Source organism: Saccopteryx bilineata, chromosome 5 (genome assembly GCF_036850765.1).
Source record: "Saccopteryx bilineata isolate mSacBil1 chromosome 5, mSacBil1_pri_phased_curated, whole genome shotgun sequence".
Classification (NCBI taxonomy): Eukaryota; Metazoa; Chordata; class Mammalia; order Chiroptera; family Emballonuridae; genus Saccopteryx; species Saccopteryx bilineata.
Genome location: NC_089494.1, coordinates 167,532,198 through 167,551,601, shown reverse-complemented (window position 1 = coordinate 167,551,601; position 19,404 = coordinate 167,532,198). Strand labels below are relative to the sequence as shown.

The 19,404-nt window shown below is 38.5% G+C and overlaps 1 protein-coding gene across 1 annotated transcript in view; it reads left to right on the top strand.

Moving 5' to 3' along the window:
* LOC136338615 (uncharacterized protein FAM241A-like) overlaps positions 1-19,404 on the top strand; it is a 32,060-nt gene continuing 12,656 nt past the window's right edge. Inside the window, exon 1 of the mRNA XM_066281158.1 lies at positions 1-365. Coding sequence (XP_066137255.1) covers positions 189-365 — 177 coding nt within the window. The 5' untranslated portion in view covers positions 1-188. The remainder of the gene's footprint in view (positions 366-19,404) is intronic.

Genomic DNA, 19,404 nt, shown 5'->3' with positions numbered 1-19,404 from the left:
GGAGAGGAGGTGGTGACAGCCTGGCGGGGCGGAGCTGCTACTACTGCTGGCTCCTCCGCCCGCGGTGGCTTGGGAGAGACTTCAATCAGTTCTGTCGCGAGCGCAGCCGATCCGGGACAGGTCTGCGGTGGTGGCGCCGCCTCGTGCCCCGCTGCCTGGCCCCTCCGGCAGCGGTCCTCAGCGGCGGCATGTGCTCGGCCCGGGAGCTGCTTGGAGGCGGGGGCAACAGCGACAGCAGCGGCGACGGCGGGGAACGCAGCGAGGACGGGGACGCGCTGGCCGAGCAGGCGGCGGCGGGGACCGAGTGGGAGCCTGGGGCGAGCCCGCGGCGGTGCGGGCGGCGGTCGCCGGAGGAGCACAAGCAGGTGAGAGGAAGCGGCGCGGCGCGGCCCGCAGGGCTCGGTCTCCGAGCGCCCCAGGCGGCGCAGAGTGGACTGGCGGGCGGCATCCGCCCGGAAGAGCGGTTAGACGGCTGCGCTCGGGCCGCCGCGGGGCCCTGTGTCTGGCCGGGGCACTCGGCCCTGCCCGGCCGTGGGGCTCTGTAAATCTGCCCTCTCAGTGGTCTCTTACCTCGAAGCCTTCCGCGTAAACCCTCCTTTCTCATCTCCAAGTCCCCCCCGCCCCGGCCTGTGCTGCGGTTTAGGGGACAGCTGCCCCCGCCCGCCCCCCATCCTGGCGTTTCCGAACGCACACTTAGTGTCTCTGCACGGCAGGTGTCGACGGATTTCTCTAGATGTTCAACCAGTGTCTGAGGCTTGGGAGGAAGTATTACAATAAACGTCTTGACAGGGACTCTCCGAGAGCAAGTTTTTCACAGGACTACAAGAGAGCTAAATTTTATTTTAAAAGTAAATAAACAAGAAAATTGCATTCAGGCGGTACCAAAGTGGTCAAAACCCACTTTGATGAAGTGGGTTTCTTCCCCAGATCAAAGGCTTCTCTACATACGGTACCAAAGACATTGCAACACATCAAATATGTTCAAAATATTAACAGGCAAGAAATTTAAAATAAAAAAATTAAATTATATGTGGAATGAATTTGCACCAGCAAATAGTTAGATAATTCAAAAATACCCTAGATAAACTAACCTTCAGAATACATTAAGGAGCAGAAATTCAAATGATTATTTGCCTTTATTACAGCCTAGACTGTTGGGACAGCTGACGCCTGTTACCTCCCATTATCCTCCACCTGTCCTTTTTGTTACATTTCACAAACTCCAGAAACATCACTAAAGGCACTGAGATTAAGTGTATCTTCTAATATGTCAATATTTTATTTAGCGAACAGAAATAACAGCGTGTGGCACATGCAAAATATTCCTTAGCATTAAGCGTGCTCGCCATGTGAAAGTGTAATTTTTCATCCTTATGACAATATAAAAGATGGTGACTGAAGCAAGTCATTGGTAGCTAGGAGATCTTCCTGATTCTCTCCTTGGTGGTTTTCCCCATTAATTTGTATCATAAAACTCAGTAGCTAAAGAGCTTAGTTTCCTCTTTAGTTACTCAACTGGGAAGTGGAGGAATGGCAACAGGAACTTACTTGGTGAAGGCAGGGCTGGAAAGGTGGAGGAGGAAGGGGTGGGTGGTGCATTTACTGTGTAAGAGAAAAGTAAATTTCAAAATGGTTGTAAGGGAGTGTGTAAAATACTTCATTTAAGCTTTTGTGGATTTCATAGTATATATATTATCAGTTGCTCTAGTCTTACCAAAACTGCTTATGGTACAAAGAAAAAAGAATAAAACAAAAAGGAATGAAATATATATTCTAGAAAACAAATATCACTTTGCATACCTGCTTCTTTCCTTGCATGCCATGGAAATTCATTCCATGTACCCCTTTGAAATATTATTTTATTTTTAACACAGGATTTATTTATGTACTCTAAGCTTACATATGCAATAATTGAAAATAACATGTGAGATATGCATTTACTATATCAGCACCAAAGGATAATTTGTCAACAAGCCAAAAATAAACAAAAAATTGGTACAACACCAACCAAATTGGTGTAACTTCTAGATAATTTAGTTTTGGCTTCCAGATAAGATAGACCATTTCTTGGTAATATTATTACAAAGACTTGGGTTTTAGCTTTATTTTAATACCTGCAAATTAAATTTTAAGTTTTGGAAGGCAGCTAGGCTCACCACTATACAACCAACGCAAAATATGAAAATTTGTATGCACTGCCTTGCATTGATGGTTGAGGTAACTACAGATTTAAATATAATTGGGGAAGCCTGACCAGTGGTGATGCAGTGGATAGAGCGTTGACCTGGAAGGCTGAGGTACCAGGTTTGAAACCCAGGACTTTCCTGGTCAAAGCACATACAAGAACTACTACGAGTTGATGCTTCTCTCTCCTACACACCCCCTTTCTCTCTCGCTCTCTCCTTCCTCTAAGATCAATAAATAAACTCTTTTTAAAAAAAATAAAGATAATTTAGGGAGAAATGAAATTAACAGCTATAAAACATTCTAGGGTATTGTTTTATTTTTCTCTAGGAAGAAGGTGTATGTTTTTTTCATTTTAAGGCTACACATTCTTAAATATTACAAATGCAGTATTTTGGGAAACTTGGTTTGTAAACTAGTTATTTAGAACTTAAAGTGAACTTTTCCATAGAAACAATGATATATACAGAAACAGAACCATAACTGATTAGCTGGAAGTGAGGTAGAGACAGTTTTTCTGCTGTCCTGTCTGCTTACCACAGTCACTTGGTGTTCCACAGTGTTTGTAGCCTCGCGGACACTGGGAGAGAATTGGCAGCAGGCTCAGCAGCAGGGGCAGCTCCTTTACATCTGGATCGGGGCTGTGGTGGTGTGCTCTTTACCACAGTTGCTCCAGAAGGCACCTGACTTTTGCTCTTCAAGCTCCTTCAGCCATTTTTGTCAGCCCTAATTTTCTGTATTAAATCCCTTTCTGTGTCTATTTCCTTCACAGACTTTTGCTCCGACCTGAGAATTTGATGAAGTGGGTTTCTTCCCCAGGTTAAAGGCTTCTCTACATACATCCTTTCCTAGCCAATTTTCCTTCCTCTTCTGTCTGAAAGGCACATGCCCTTCCCTCAGCCTGGAAGGCTCTTCCATCATAGATTTGACTATACAAAGTCCATCTTTGGCTTATTGTTATTATGATACTTGATCAAAATCTATCTGATTTTGGTGTTTACTTCATATAATACTGAAATACTAGTATTAATATAGGTGTTTTAGTAACCGATATTGTTGGCCTCTTTTTTTTACTATTTGTCTGTAGCTGCCACTTTCTCTGAGAAAAACTAAGATTTCTCCGTTCTTTTGGCCTGAATCTTTAAAGATAGGATGGTTGACAAAGGAGGCCTGGTTAAAATCAAGTATCCTAGGAAAGGTGGTCTTTAAAAAAATGGACCAAGTCCTCTAAATAAAGAAACTGTCAAGTTTGAATAGGAGTCAGGCCTTTCAGAGAGAGAAGTGAAGGAAAGACACAAAATGCCCAAGAAACTGAAGGGACAGGGCAGTTATCTTACATGTAAGTTGGTAATTATGTGCATGAGAGATGACCCAAGTATGTTTGTGAGTATGAAAACTGTGTAACTTTATGTACAAAAGTCTCTGTCCTGCTGCATAGCTGAAAAGCTAAACATCTCCATTCCATTAGACATCTGTACTGTGTGTGCCGTGCACTTAGATGTAACAGGTCACAGTCTTAATAACCGGAGATGGCCTTGCTTACCTAGAGCATAGAGAGGTCCTGTTATCCTTAGACTGACTTGGGAATCATTACTTTAACTTTAAAGTCTTTCTTTATGATTATAAAATTATTTTGTACTTCAGAAAATGTAGAAATATATAAAGATCTAAAGAAGAAAACAAAAGCATTTGAAATCCCACACTGAGGAACATTTTGTTATAAAATATCAAAAATCTAGTATTACTACATTAATATCTATATGTATGTATATAGTATGTACACATACATATGTTTTTAACATGTTTTAATGTAGTATTTGAATTTAGTATCTTGTTCTACCTACTTAGCATGTGTTGTCATTTTCCTGTGTTATCAAAAGTTCTTTTTAAAAATTACTTTTAGGGCTCCCTAATAGTCCATTTCTCCAATACTGCACATTTAAGTTGTGTCAAATTTTCTTTTATAAACAGTGCTGCATTGTAAATCTTTGCTTGTAAATCTTCACAGTTCTACCCTGAAATAGATTCCTATAAGTGAAAGAACTAGGTCAATGAGTCAAACTCTTTGAAACCTCTTGAAACATCCTAAAGAATTTCATCCAGAAAGGGTTGTACCAGTGTACACTTCGAGCACTGGTATGTTTAGAGTGCTGATTGGAAACCATCCACGCCAGCAAAAAACAGTTCTGCTCAGCTTTAGTCTGCATACAAATTATCTCTTGTTAAATGCATATTGTGATTTTATTGGTCTGGGGTGAGGCCTAGTATTTTGCATTTCTAACAAGTTTCTCAGTAATGCGGATGCTATCTATGCCCATGGACCACACTGAGTGGCAAGGGATTAGAGCAGTGGTTCTCAAATTTTTTGAAGTTGAGGCACATTTAAAATCCTACAAATAATTGTAGGCACACTATATACAAATTTCTGAGAAATATGTTATAATAATTAAGTCAAATATTAAGGAAAAAATATAAAGTTCAAGTGTGCTTTTATGGTAATTAAATGAAATAAATACAAAATTAAATTTATTCTGACAAAAAGTATTTTTATGTTACATTTTTTTGAGATATGCTTTTTAGAATTCATAAAAAAGAGGGGATAAAAAATTAAAAAAACGGCCCTGGCCGGTTGGCTCAGTGATAGAGCGCCAGACTGGCTTGCAGGAGTCCTGGGTTCGATTCCTGGTCAGGGCACACAGGAGAAGTGCCCATCTGCTTCTCCATCCCTCCCCCTCTCCTTCCTCTCTGTCTCTCTCTTCCCCTCCTGCAGCCAAGGCTCCATTGGAGCAAAGTTGGCCTGGGCGCTGAGGATGGCTCTGTGGCCTCTGCCTCAGGCACTAGAGTGGCTCTGGTTGCAACAGAGCAACGCCCCCTGGTGGGCATGCTGGGTGGACCCCGGTCGGGCGCATGCGGGAGTCAGTCTGACTGCCTCCCCATTTCCAACTTCGGAAAAATTAAATAAATAAATAAATAGCGACACAAAAGTTATCTTTTTATATATATAAATGCATTCTTAATAAGATTTAGTAAATTCGGCAGGTCCCAGCACAAATGTATTAAGTTTTTTCATTTATGAGAAACATGAGCCTGATGTGTCCTAGCAATTTCTTCAATGTTTGGGCATATTTTTGAAAGGCAAACTCATTTCCTTGTCAATACATTGAAGAATTCCTCTCTTTTTACTCTTAATTATGTAGAGGGTAGAAAATCCTAATTCACATAAACAGGATGTTGAAAATTGTAGTAAAAAGTTTTTTCAGATATTGCCACATATTCTTTTTTTATAGAAATCCAAAAGGCTTCAAGAGACAATTCCTTATGTTTAATCATCAATCCATGATCAGTGGATATAGCTGCCAGTTCTTCTGTTAATGTTAAACCAAAATCACTTGAAGCTTCCATGAATAGGTTTCTAATCCAATCGTATTGTTCAGTGTTAAGTAATGGAAAATGCTATAAATTAAATTCTGCCCATCAGCCTTCAAGTCCTATTTTATTTACACTTAACTTTTGCTCACTTCCAGAATCAGATTCTTCAATATCATGCTTCTTTTTGAGAAATCTACCCATTTTATTTGGGTGTATTTATCTAAAAATAATATAATGATGTGTTAATAATAAATATAATAATGATGTGTTAACAAAAAGAATGGTATTTCCGTCATGAAATGGTATAATAGAGTATATTTATTTTTATATTTGGGCACATACCGTGAACCAGTGCAGTTAATAATTCCAAGTCCTGAGTGGGAACGGTGCAGAATTAAGAAAATATGGAATCGGGAGGGCCCTGTAATTGCTGCTGGCAAGAACAAAGCACGCCCAAAAACCGCATCTTGCTTTATTTATAGGACAAAGTAGGCCATTAGCAAATCATTGAGATATTTGATCATGTTTCCAAGGCAACCCAAGAATTTCACCAAGTACAGAAAACTCCCACCATACATATCATCTTAACTTTATACCAAACAAAGGATAGAAGAAACTTGCCTCCAGTCTTTCCAGGGAACATGGGGGGTAGTGTAAACAATCCAGCACCAGAGCTTAACAGCCTTTTGCAACCTAATCAGGCAAGTGAGGTAGGCGGTTGGGCAGACTGTCAGTTTACAGCCAATTCCCCACATCTCTGTCCCCCAAATATCTAAACTCCAAAAATCCTGTGGTTTTTTGGTCCCCAACAGGCACATATTTCTCTGGAGTACCAAAGAGAGCACCTGGAAATCTAGGGCAGACCAATGCACCCTGCACACACTTTGAGAACCTCTGGATTAGAGGATAAGCAAGACAATCCACAGTGTTCATACTATCTATGATGACGATAGAAAGATAGATAGATAGATAGATAGATAGATAGATAGATAGATAGATGATAGATGATTAATAGATACTTAACCAGCAGTTTTCTTCAGGCCAAGTGATTTGTTCTAGGTTCCTGCAACTAGGTAGTACAGAGCAGACCAGAATGCATGTCTCCAAACTTCAAAGCCAGTGTTCTTCTCATATACAAAGAGACCTCCTACGGCCCTGGCCGGTTGGCTCAGTGGTAGAGTGTTAGCCCAGCATGTGGAAGTCCCGGGTTTGATTCCTAGCCAGGGCACACAAGAGAAGCGTCCATCTGCTTCTCCATCCCTCCTCCTCTCCTTTCTCTCTCTCTCTCTCTCTCTCTTTCTTTCTCTCCCCTTCCCACAGCCACGGCTCCATTGGAGCAAAGTTGGCCCAGGTGCTGAGGATGGCTCCATGGCCTCCACCTCAGGCGCTGGATGGCTCTGGTTGCAACGGAGCAACGCCCCAGATGGGCTTGCCCAGTGTATCCCAGTCAGGTGCATGCGGGAATCTGTCTCTTTGCAAAAAGAAAAAAGAAAAAAAAAAAAGAGGCCTCCTACGTGATGGGTGAACAGTCACTAACAAATCTGCCACCCTTCCTTAGATTGTATAATTCAAAACTAGATATTCGTTGATACCGATTTCTTTTTAAAGGCAGTTTGCAAGCAATACTGTAATGTGGTAGGAGTTTAGATGAGCTCTTAATCTCGTGCTGTTCCCAAGGACATCCAGCACTAGAGTAACTCAGGGAATAATTTTGCATATGGTAGGCATGGCATCTTTTGTTCATTTTTTATTACTATTCAGAGTGTAACCTCTAAATCAGTGGTTCTTAACGTGGGGCACTTTTGCTCACAGGGGACATTTGGCAATGTCTGAAGATGTTTTTGATTGTTAAGAGTGGTGGGGTGCCACTAGCATCTTATAGGAAAAGTCTAGGGATACTGCTAAACAATCTATAATGCACACAACATTTCTTTCAACAAAGCATTATCTGGCTCAAAATGTCAATAATGCCAAAGCTGAAAAACTCTACTCAGAATATATCAGGGTTATAGTACTTTCACTTGTCAACAATAATTACTCTGCTAATAGATATTCCAATGTATATGTAAAAATTGTTTATTTTCTTGAAGCCTACATTCCAAAGAGATAGTCTCTCAATTGGCCTTTCTTTGCATCCTTCTAGCAGCTCCCTATATGCAACTTTTCCTGTCTTGCTCTCTCTCAAGTCTTTTTCTGCTCCTTCCTACTAGCCATCTCCTTTTTATCTCTATTGAGTGTCTCATTCTCATTTGTCTTTTATTTTTTGTCGCCACTTTCTCATTTTCTCCATACATCTACTCCCCACTAACCCTCTCCTCTGTAGAAGTGGAGAATTATGGAACAATGAAAAAAGTTGGCCTGACCTGTGGTGGCGCAGTGGATGAAGTGCCTACCTGGAACGCTGAGGTTGCCGGTTCAAAATCCTGGGCTTGCCCGGTCAAAGCACATATGGGAGTTGATGCTTCCTGCTCCATCCCCTGCTCCTCCCCCCTTCTCTCCCTCCTCTCTAAAAAAAAAAAGAAAAAAAAGAATAAAGTTTAAAAAAAAAAAAGTTATAGAGTGTGATAGTTCTAAATTTGAATCCTGACTTGACCTATATTAACCTTGTCATCGTGATTACTTAATCCCTTAAAGCAGCGATTTTCAACCTTTATCATCCTATGGCACACATAAACTAATTACTAAAATTCTACAGCACACAAAAAACTATATTTTTTGCTGATCTGACCGAAAAAATAGGTGATTCATTCACACCAGACAGCTATTGTGTTGGCTATTATCATTGTTTTTATTTGACAATCTAAAGGAAAAGAGGTCACTAATCCTTAGTAGGAAAATGAATGAATGCCCACCCTCTGTACAACTTATTCTCAATTTCTTCTTCAAGAGAAGTGTGAAAGCAATGTTAAAGTGAAAACTAAATGTACTATGACACTAGGTTTGCCTTAAGAGGCCTAAGTAGAAACTTTATCTCTGTTCAAGTCTTATTTAAGCCTTGGCTACACTATCTTCAGTTTCTGTCTTCTATAGTTACACTCTTATCTTGCAGTAGCAGTCACATGTCCTCAAAAGCCATAGCAGTCTAACTAGTTATGTTTTGGTTCATTAAGTGCAGTGAGTGGTATATGTGTGTGTATGTGTCTGTGTCTGTTTAAGCAAATTGATGAGATAATCAAAAAGTAGTTTTATTTGAGCAGAAAAACTGAATTTCTAATTAACTTGATGCAAAAGACCCTCTCTATCTCCTGATCTAATTCTTTTTCCATATCCAGTGTTTTTTTCCATTTAACCTCATTGGCAGCTATTCCTGATCTTGGCATAGGAACAGGAAGTGATTGGCTTTGTTTTTGCTGTTTTCTTATGCCATGAACTATAAGCTTATCATAATTCTGAGCAAAGAGAAATTATGCTGAAAATGTTTTGAACTTTTTGGACAATGAGGGATAAAATTATTATTACTTAATATGTAAACACAGTGTTAAGAAAATTACATTTCATTTGTGATTTTTACTATACTATCTTTGATATAATTTTTCTCTTACATATCTGTTTCAGATTTTTTGTGCGTGTGACAGAGACAGAGAGAGGGACAGATAAGGACAGGAAGGGGGAGAGATGAGAAGCATCAATTCTTCTATTGCAGCACCTTAGTTGTTCATTGATTGCTTTCTCATATGTGCCTTGACCCAAGGGCTCCAGCACACTGAGTGACCCCTTGCTCAAGCCAGCGACCTTGGGTTTTGAACCTGGGTCCTCCGTGTCCCAGTCCGACACTCTACTCACTATGCCACCGCCTGGTCAGGCTGGTTCAGATTTTTTATTCCTTCCAATTAATCTGAAAAGATTTTTATTTTTGTTTTTTATCATTTTGATCAAAATTTAGCTCAGATATATGGAAATCATCTACAGAGGCAGGGAATTTATGTTTGATTTTTTTGTGACTGGCAAATTTCATCAGGCTGATTAAAATCAGGGTTCCTTAGTCCATGATTTTCAGAAGTAATTACTAATGTCACCGCCAGAAGTAGAGAATTGAATAGGAAAGTTATATTTCAGGAAAGATGTTTGATTTTAGCTACTTTTGATAGACAAGGTATTCCATCTGTGGTAGCATATAGTAGTTCCCCTTATTGATGGTTTCAGTTATCTTTCGTCAACTAGTCTGAAAATTTTACATGGAAAATTCCAGAAATACAAAATTTGTAAGTTTTAAATTGCACATTGTTGTAAGTAGCATGTTGTGAGTAGAGGAAATCTCTCAAAGTCCCTCCTCCTTCCCACCCGGGACATGAATCATCCCTTTGTCCAGCGTCTCCACCCTGTACATACTACCCACCCATTGGTCACATAATAGCCATCTGGCATATCAGATCAACCGTCAAGATATTGCAGTGCAGGCCCTGGCCGGTTGGCTCAGCGGTGGAGCGTCGGCCTGGCGTGCGTGGGACCCGGGTTCGATTCCCAGCCAGGGCACATAGGAGAAGCGCCCATTTGCTTCTCCACCACCCCCCCTCCTTCTCTGTCTCTCTCTTCCCCTCCCGCAGCCAAGGCTCCATTAGAGCGGAGATGGCCCGGGCGCTGGGGATGGCTCCTTGACCTCTGCCCCAGGCGCTGGAGTGGCTCTGGTTGCGGGCAGAGTGACGCCCCGGAGGGGCAGAGCATCGCCCCCTGGTGGGCAGAGTGTCGCCCCTGGTGGGCGTGCCGGGTGGATCCCGGTAGGGCGCATGGGGGAGTCTGTTTGTCTCTCCCCGTTTCCAGCTTCGGAGAAATGCAAAAAAAAAAAAAAGATATTGCAGTGCTTGTGTTCAAGTTGCTCTTATGTAGTAGCCTAACACTTCATCACAGTGTCTACATCATTCACCTCAGTTCATCTCATCACATAGGTATCATCTCACATCACAAGAAAAAGAGCATAGTATAATAAAATACTTTGAAAGACATACCACATTCACATAACTTTTAGTATAGCATATTGTTATAATTGTTCTATTTTATTGTTAGTGTTGTTCAACTCTTACTGTGCATAATTTATAAATTAAACTTTATCAAAGGTGTGTATATACAGGAAAAAGCACATAGCATATAGGTTTTGGTACTATCCTTGGTTTCAGGCATTCACTGGGGGTCTTGGAATGTAACCCCCCTTGAATAAGGGGGGACTGCTATACTGCTCTGCATATACAAAGTACTCAGTAATGTCAACAGAGCTTCATTTCTTAAAAAAACAAGTTGATTTTAGGAAAGTACAAAATGTAGAAATTTTTAACAACAGCTTGAATTAATTATATTCTTCACTTCATGACCTACTACTATCTGACTAATTTATATATAGTCTCTCATTTAATTAAATTTATTTTTTTATTAAATAATCATTCTCTTTCACTACAATAGCAACCTTTTTTTTTTAGCGAGACAGAGGGAAAAAAATAAGAAGCATCAACGTGTAGTTGCAGCACTTTTAGTTGTTTATTGATTGCTTCTCATATGTGTGTTTATTGACCAGAGGGCTCTAGCCAAGCCAGTGACCGCTTGCTCAAGCCAGTGACTTTGGTTTCAAGCCAGCAACACCAGGGATCATGTCAATGATCCCACAGTCAAGCTGATGACCCCCTACTCAAGCCAGATGAGCCTGTATTCAAGCCTGTAACCTTGGGATTTCAACCTGGGACCTCAGCGTCCCAGGTAGATGCTCTATCCACTGCACCACCACCAGTCAGACTAGGCAACTCTTTTAATATGTTTGATAGGTATGGCTGAAACTGTATGTATCTTTTTGAATAGTTGGTTGTTTCATTTGTCTGTGTTTACAACTATGTTTTAAAATATTGAATCCTATTGGTTAAAATGAAAATGAATACAACTTTTAGTATTTTTTCTTTTATACTAATTTCAAAGGTTAATTCTAGAACTAGATGATATTCTCATTTTTATCCATCTCATCAGAAAGTTTCTTTTTCCTTTATTGGGTCTATGTAGCTTAGTAGCAAGTAAGTGTAAATGGATGCCAACTTTGTATTTAATTATAAATGACAAGTTATGAATGTAATAATAAATTTTATAAATTATATAATATATAATGCTGTGCTTAGGTGAAGATTTATATAGTTGGTAATTTATATAGTTGGTATATTTAACATATTTTTGTTTATTGTATAGGGAATGCAACTGCAACTACATTTGCTATCCACTAGGCAGGAAAACATGTCAACCTCACTAGAAATAAAGAAATGCAAGTTAAAACTGTTAGGAATGATTTTTCACCTATCAAGTTGTTAAAGATTTAAAAAATGTGGCCCTGGCCAGTTGGCCCAGTGATAGAGTGTCAGCCCAGCATGTGGATGTCCCAGGTTTGATTCTCATTCAGGGCACACAGGAGAAGCAACCATCTGCTTCTCCACATCTTTCCCTCCCCCTCCTCTCTGACTCTCTCTTTCTTTCTCTCTTCCCCTCCCACAGCCAGAGCTCTATTGGTTCCAGCAAGTTGGCCTCGGGTGCTGAGGATGGCTCCCGTGGCCTCCACCTCAGGCACTAAAAAAAAAAAAAAAAGGCTTTGTTGCTGAGCAGTGGAGCAATGGCAATGGCCCCAGATGGGCAGAGCATTGTCCCCTAGTGAGCTTGCGGGTGGATCCCCGACAGGGCATATGCGGGAGTCTGTCTCTCTGCCTCCCCTCCTCTCACTAAAAACAAAAAAAAGTGATTAAAAAGGTGAATAGTGTGAATTTAGAGAAACAGTACATGAAATAAGAGTACAGAAAAGTTAGAAGTATAAATTGGTTTAGTCTTTCTGGAAGGAAATCTGGTATCAAACCTAATAAGTAGATACTATTATTGCTGCCACTTTAAAGATGTAAGCACTCTAGCCCAGTGAGGTTGAGTAACACACTGAAAGTTTCACAGCTACTAAATTGTGGAGTTGAGATTTAAACCCATGCTTACTGCCTGAGTTCTTAACCACCAAGCTAGTGTTAAGTCATGAAATCAATTTAATGGATCGTGGATAGGTAGGACAGGAATTGTTAGAATCTTAGATGGTTTGAGTGTCATTCCATGGAAGGTAGTTTAGATGTACTGGGTCAAGAAATAAAAAATCTTATTAAGGATCACAGTTACAACCACTGTACCAGGCAACCAGCTCAATTCTGTCTCAAGACCTCTGCCTGGATGTCTTCCCCATATTTTCCCTATGCAGAGCTTCAGATCATCAGCCTGTTAGCTATTCAAGATCCCAGTTCTGCCTACTCTAGAGAAAAACCTCCAACCCATCCCATCTTCTCTTCTACTACTCTGTTTTATTTTCCTTTTAACTCTCACACTATTTGAAATTATTTATTTATTTGTCTGTGTGTTTATTCTCTGCTACTTCTCATTCACCCGCTCATAGACTCACACTAAAACAATCTCCATGAAAATAGAAATCACATCATATGGCAAATACTTCAGACAATTAATTTGGCATCTCTGAAGTAGTACAGAGTCCGTAGAAATTTCTATCCAAAATGACACTGTTGTTAAAAACTCAGTTGATGTTTTTGCTGAAGCAATGTGGTTTTCCAAGAAAAACTGTCATGACAGAAATTAATTTTGGAGAGGACTTTGTGTATAGCAGGAACATGTCAGAATCAACAGGAAAGGAATGGTTTTAGTTGCCATTTAGCTAAAAATCCCTGTAAGACATCTGTAAGAATTTAGGCAAAGATTGTGTTCCTTGATATGCTATATTTGAAAACCACCACAATGTAAAGAAGGTGAAACACTAATAAACATAAGATCTTGGAATACTTTTATTAATCTATGTAATTACTGTAAATTTGAAATTTTGTTTTTTAAGTTATTTTAAGTGAACATAAGAAAGATAGTAAATGAAACCCAGAACTAACATAAATTAAAATTCAGATTAGCCATTTTAATGACAATTATAAAGGATAATTTTCAAAAAGAGGTAAAATTATAGCTCTTAATACATGTAAAATGAACAAGTTAAGGATTTTATTTAACTCATCATTAATGATGGAACCAGGCAAATGATACAACTGATTCAAAGCAAAAGTCAAAGAAATAAAATGTATATGGAAAAAAGATATGTTGTAATGAACTTACACATGGACATATGGACATGGTACTTATGGGCTCTTTTCATAAACAGGGGAAGGAAGTCATTGAACCTTCACTGGAATAGAATTTGCATGTATATGGATAAGAATTATTGTGCATTATTATCAGTTATCTACAGACCTGCAAAATAGCTCAAAAACCACGAAAGCTATAGAGTGTTCTAAACAATGCATAGGTTTTCATGGAGACACTCCATTTACACATATATAATTTTCTTGTTTATTCTTAATTTCCTTATAGTAATAAAGAAAGTAACTTCTAAAAATTGCCATATAGAGATTAATTTGTGGATAGTGAGGGTACTTACTTTCTCCTTTCACAGTTTTTTTAATAATTTATTGTGTTAACATGGATTCAAGTGACCCACTCAATATAACACTCTCACCCCCAGCCCTATGTCCCCCATTATACCCCCTTTGTCCACCTTCCCCTAACTCCCTCCCCCCTTCCCTCTGGGATTTGCTGTCTTGTTATCTGTATTTCTTTGTTATCTATATATAATATCATTAATCTCTAAACCTTCTCTGATCCTATCCCCTCATCCCCCTTCCCTCTGACAGCTGTCCCTCTGCTCCTGTGATCTCACCTCTGCCTCAATTCCGTTCCTCAGTTCACTTTGTTCATTAGATTCTACATACAAGCAACATCATATAATATTTGTCTTTCTCTGCCTGGCTTATTTGATTTAGCATAATAATCTCCAAGTCCATCCATGCTGTCACAAAAAGTAAGATTTCCTTCTTTTTTATGACAGTGTAATATTCCATTATGTATATATACCACAGTTTTTTAATCCACTCGTCCAATGACAGACACTTGGGCTGTTTTCAGATCTTGGCTATTGTAAACAATGCTGCAATAAACATGGGGGTGCATATCTTCTTTTGAATCAGTGATTTGGTATTCTTAAGATATATTTCTAAAAGTGGAGTAGCTGGGTCAAAAGGCAGTTCCATTTTTAATTTTTTGAGGAAACACCATACTGTTTTCCACAGTGGCTGCACAAGTCTGCATTCCCACCAGCAGTGCAGGAGGGTTCCCTTTTCTCCACACCCTTGCCAGTTCTTATTGTGTATTGATTTGTTAATGAGCGCCATTCTGACTGGGGTGAGGTGGTATCTCATTGTGGTTTTAATTTGCATTTCTCTGATGATTAGTGATGTTGAGCATTTTTTCATATGCTTATTGGCCATCTGTATGTCTTCTTTGGAGAAGTGTCTATTCAGTTCCTTTGCCCATTTTTTAATTGGATTGTTTACCTTCCTGGTATTGAGTTTTAGAAGTTCTTTATAAATTTTGGTTATTAACCCCTTATCAGATGTATTGGCAAATATGTTCTCCCATTGTGTTAGTTAAAAAATAATTCTAATCTTTCATGGTAATATTTGATACATGCATTCAACGTCCATGTAAAAATGCATGATTTATATGCATGTGAAAAGCAAAGATTGATTTATATATGAAGTTCTTTCTGATGAGTTATGCAACCTGATATTAAGATAACTACTGAAAAACGAATTTTGATGAGAACAACATTGCTGTTACAAGGATTTCATACTGATTCCACTTTTTATTTAGCACACAAATATCAATTTCATTTTCATATCATCCTATCATTTTATCCATAAGTTGAATGGTTATTGGTTTCACAGGCAACTTTGTCTACTTAAGAGTTTCATGTGAGTGTAGAAGCTCATTTAGTTTAAGCTTTTAAATTTAAAGAAGAATAGAAATGTATTGATTTCTTTTTTTTTTTTTTTTTTTTTCTTTTTTCATTTTTCTGAAGCTGGAAACGGGGAGAGACAGTCAGACAGACTCCCGCATGCGCCCGACCGGGATCCACCCGGCACGCCCACCAGGGGCGACGCTCTGCCCACCAGGGGGCGATGCTCTGCCCATCCTGGGCGTTGCCATGTTGCGACCAGAGCCACTGTAGCACCTGGGGCAGAGGCCACAGAGCCATCCCCAGCGCCCGGGCCATCTTTGCTCCAATGGAGCCTTGGCTGCGGGAGGGGAAGAGAGAGACAGAGAGGAAAGCGCGGCGGAGGGGTGGAGAAGCAAATGTGCGCTTCTCCTGTGTGCCCTGGCCGGGAATCGAACCCGGGTCCTCCGCACGCTAGGCCGACGCTCTACCGCTGAGCCAACCGGCCAGGGCCTGATTTCTTCATAGAATCAGCCAGTTAGTATGATCATCCTTGGTATCGAAAGATATGCGATATAAAATACTTGATAATAAATATATGAAGAAAAATTAAATACCATATTTATTGCTTTATTATTCAGTTTGTATGCATACATATTTTATTTAACAGTAATATAATGAAAAGGCTATGATGGTTCTGCCATTTATAGATTATTTTTCTTCAGAGTTTAAATGATTAACTGTTTGGAAATCAGTCTTTGGGCACTCTGTTCTTGGCTACTAATTTTAGAATTCAGTTGTACTAACCACCTGGCCATATAGTGCATATATTTAAGATATTTTCTTTCTCCATTTGTATTATATTGAACATCAATTGCTTTAACAATTAATAGTAGTCATATTATCAACATTTTCTGTATTATTTGTTCCTCATTTTTCTGGAGCAGCATATACTATCTTTATAGCTTCTCATTTACACATTCAAATATTTTATTGAGGGGGCAGAGGGATAAGGAGGAGGAGGAAGAGTGTAAAGGGGGTCAAATATATTGATGACGGAGGGAGACTAGACTTTGGATGGCAAGCATAGAATGCCACATGCAGATGATGTATTATGGAATTGTACACTTGAAACATATAATATTATTAACCAATGCCACCCCAATAAATTTAATTTTTTTTTAATTTTATTGAGCTCCTACTGTTTTCTAGGCACTACTCTTGGCATCTGGGATACAAAGAGACAAACAGAAACAGGCTCAACTCTCTCTTCCTTCATTAATCTTGCACTGTAGTAGGGAGAGAGAAATAGTGAATAAACAAGCAATATATCAGTGAGTTATAAGTGCTATGGAAAAAAAATAAATGGGAAGGTGGATAGGGAATATGAGTATGGGATAGGGTTGCTATTTTAAATAAGGCATTATGGAAAGGCTTACTGAAGTGATACCTGAACATAGACCTATAGGAAGTGAAAAGAACTTACCTGCCTGTGCCCCTCTTTTGCTTAGACTCCCTAGGAAGGGACAGTCTAATTTGAGGCTCAGTCTTAATAATTGCGGTAACGTATCTTCCCCCAAACTAGATTCTCAATTCTTTCTCACTCATCCACTCTTCCAGTTCTCTATTTTTAACTCCTGTTTTATTCATTTGTTCCTACTATAAGGAAATTTAAATTTTTTATAGAAAATTGAGAGGAAAAGGTAAATTAATTATAGATTTAACTTGAGTTAGCACATTTCATCTTTTATATTTCTATGGAGTATCATATAATCACACCTTAAAAGGAATTTTTTAAAATATATTATTTTCTTTTCAATACTTGGGTCAGTTCCTTTGCACTAAGGGATTTGGAGGTTTGAAGAGCAGTTTATTGGAAAGAGTTCAGAATTTATAGTCAGAAGACTCCTGAGTTCAAATCCTAGCTGGATGACTGATTCTGTGGTAGTCGCTTGACCTCTAGAGTTTAATAACATTCTGCTTTATGCCGTTTTTGTGAGGAGAAAATGCTTGGAACGTGTGTGTTTAGTAAGTTTACTGAATAAATGGAGTAAACAAACAAAAATTCTAAGGAATTCCATTTAAAAATGGGGGATATCATATTAACTATAGCAATTTTTTTTCTGAAGAGATTAAAAATATTTTATTAACAATTTTTTTTGGCCAGAGTGTGATTTAAGAAATGAAAGTCTTCAGCATATAAACCATAGAAATATTAATAAAATCTCCATCAGGAGAGACTATGGATAAGAAGAGAAGATGGCCTACAGATAAGTCCCTAAGGAATTCTAACAAATTCAGAGGGAAATGAGCTAGCAAAAGTTGTCCAAAAAGGACAAAGTGACAAGACATCTAGAGTGAGTAGCAGGTTTCTTGCTTGCACTTATGAGTTGTGCCATTCACTGAGATAGGGCACCCTGAAGGATGAAGTTGAGCATAAAAGTCCAGAAATCTGAAATTTTCCCTGGGTTGAGAAGTAATGCTCAGAAAGATAAAACTATGAATCTTCTATAAAAGTGTGTATCATTTTAACTAGTAAGGAGGTATGTAGAAATGTTTAATGTAGTGATTTGAGTACATATTTTTTCCTATATATTAAGCAGCTTAATGTCAGAAAGTATGGATTATTTATTTTGTGTACCCTGCAGCACTTACCTTGCTCATGGTAAGAATTCAGTTATTATTCATTAAATTGAACTAAATTAACTAAAGGGTTTTTTTAGCAAGCCAGACTATTCTGTGAGTCAAGAACTATGAATTATTGGATTTGGAGTTCTCAGTAATCAATAATTAGTGGTACTTTGAGAGCACACTATGAACCAGAGTGTGGTTTCCTGGAAATAAATGTCAGTCTATCAAATCAATCAGGACTGTGCAGGCTTGCCACAACTAGTACGTAACACACCCTGGATAAAATGCAGGTATAAAACATGTTGACAGAAGAGAATCTTAACTTTAGAGTGTAATTACAGAACTTCTACAATAGGCAGAAAAGTTGTGTCATTTTCACCACTCATCTAAAATTATAACAACTAATGTACTTCATTATAATATTAGGTGGCTTTATGTAGATGTACTGTTTTTCAAAGATTTTTTTCTATAAGACATATCATAAACCTACATACTCTTTTTTATCTACAAGACTAGATTCCTACAGATACTATAGTGCCATAAAGAATGAAAACCAAAAAAACCCCTTTTTTCCCACTTTGTCCAAATGGTTGATTGATAACTTAATAGGCATTTTACTTAATAAGAATTGTACCGCAGTGGTTATTTCAGAACTGCAAAGAAAAAAATTAGCTAAGTTACTGGATTTGACAAAAAGTACAGTGTATAAAACAAAAAGCTGTTGTTGTATAAACACAACAAACAACTCCCAAACATTGTTATATGATTGGCGTTTTTATAGCTGTTTGAAAATTTGTCAGATTCATAAGTACTGTTAACTTTGTTCTGAGACAAAATTCCATTATAGATCTTAGTAAGAAATTAGTGACAAAAAATTAATTTAAAGGTAAACTAATTCTAAAAGAATGGTTCATACCAGTCATGTTAATCTTTAACTCTTAAAAAAAAGGTATATAATATCATAAGCAGGTAGAATTTTCATACTTTCATAAACCTATATATACTTCCTTAGCCTAGATAAGCGATTTTCACCCTGTGTGGTATTGCATGTTTTAAAAATCCTTGCAGCACACTGGTTGAAAATTGTTGGCCTATATACATACTTAAAACTTCTAAAATTTTACTTAAAAGAAAGATATTCACAAAGTCAAAATATTGGTGATTCTTTCAATAGATTATGGTCATACAACCAAAATGGCAGCATCATTGATGGACCCAGTGCTTTTAAGAATTAGCCCTCATCTAGTTACTGCTTCAGAGTCTGACTAGTGCCTCTAATTTTGTAATAACTTTGCCTTTCTTCATCTTAAGAAGTGTCACTTGCCTATTAGACAACTGTTCTAGTTCTAATCAGGATTTCTGTTTTGCTTCTTTTGCTTTAGGAATGAAAAGATGTGTTACACTATAAAATCCGTTTTTGTACTTCAATGTATGGGTGGGAGTATTTGGGATTATGAATATTGGTT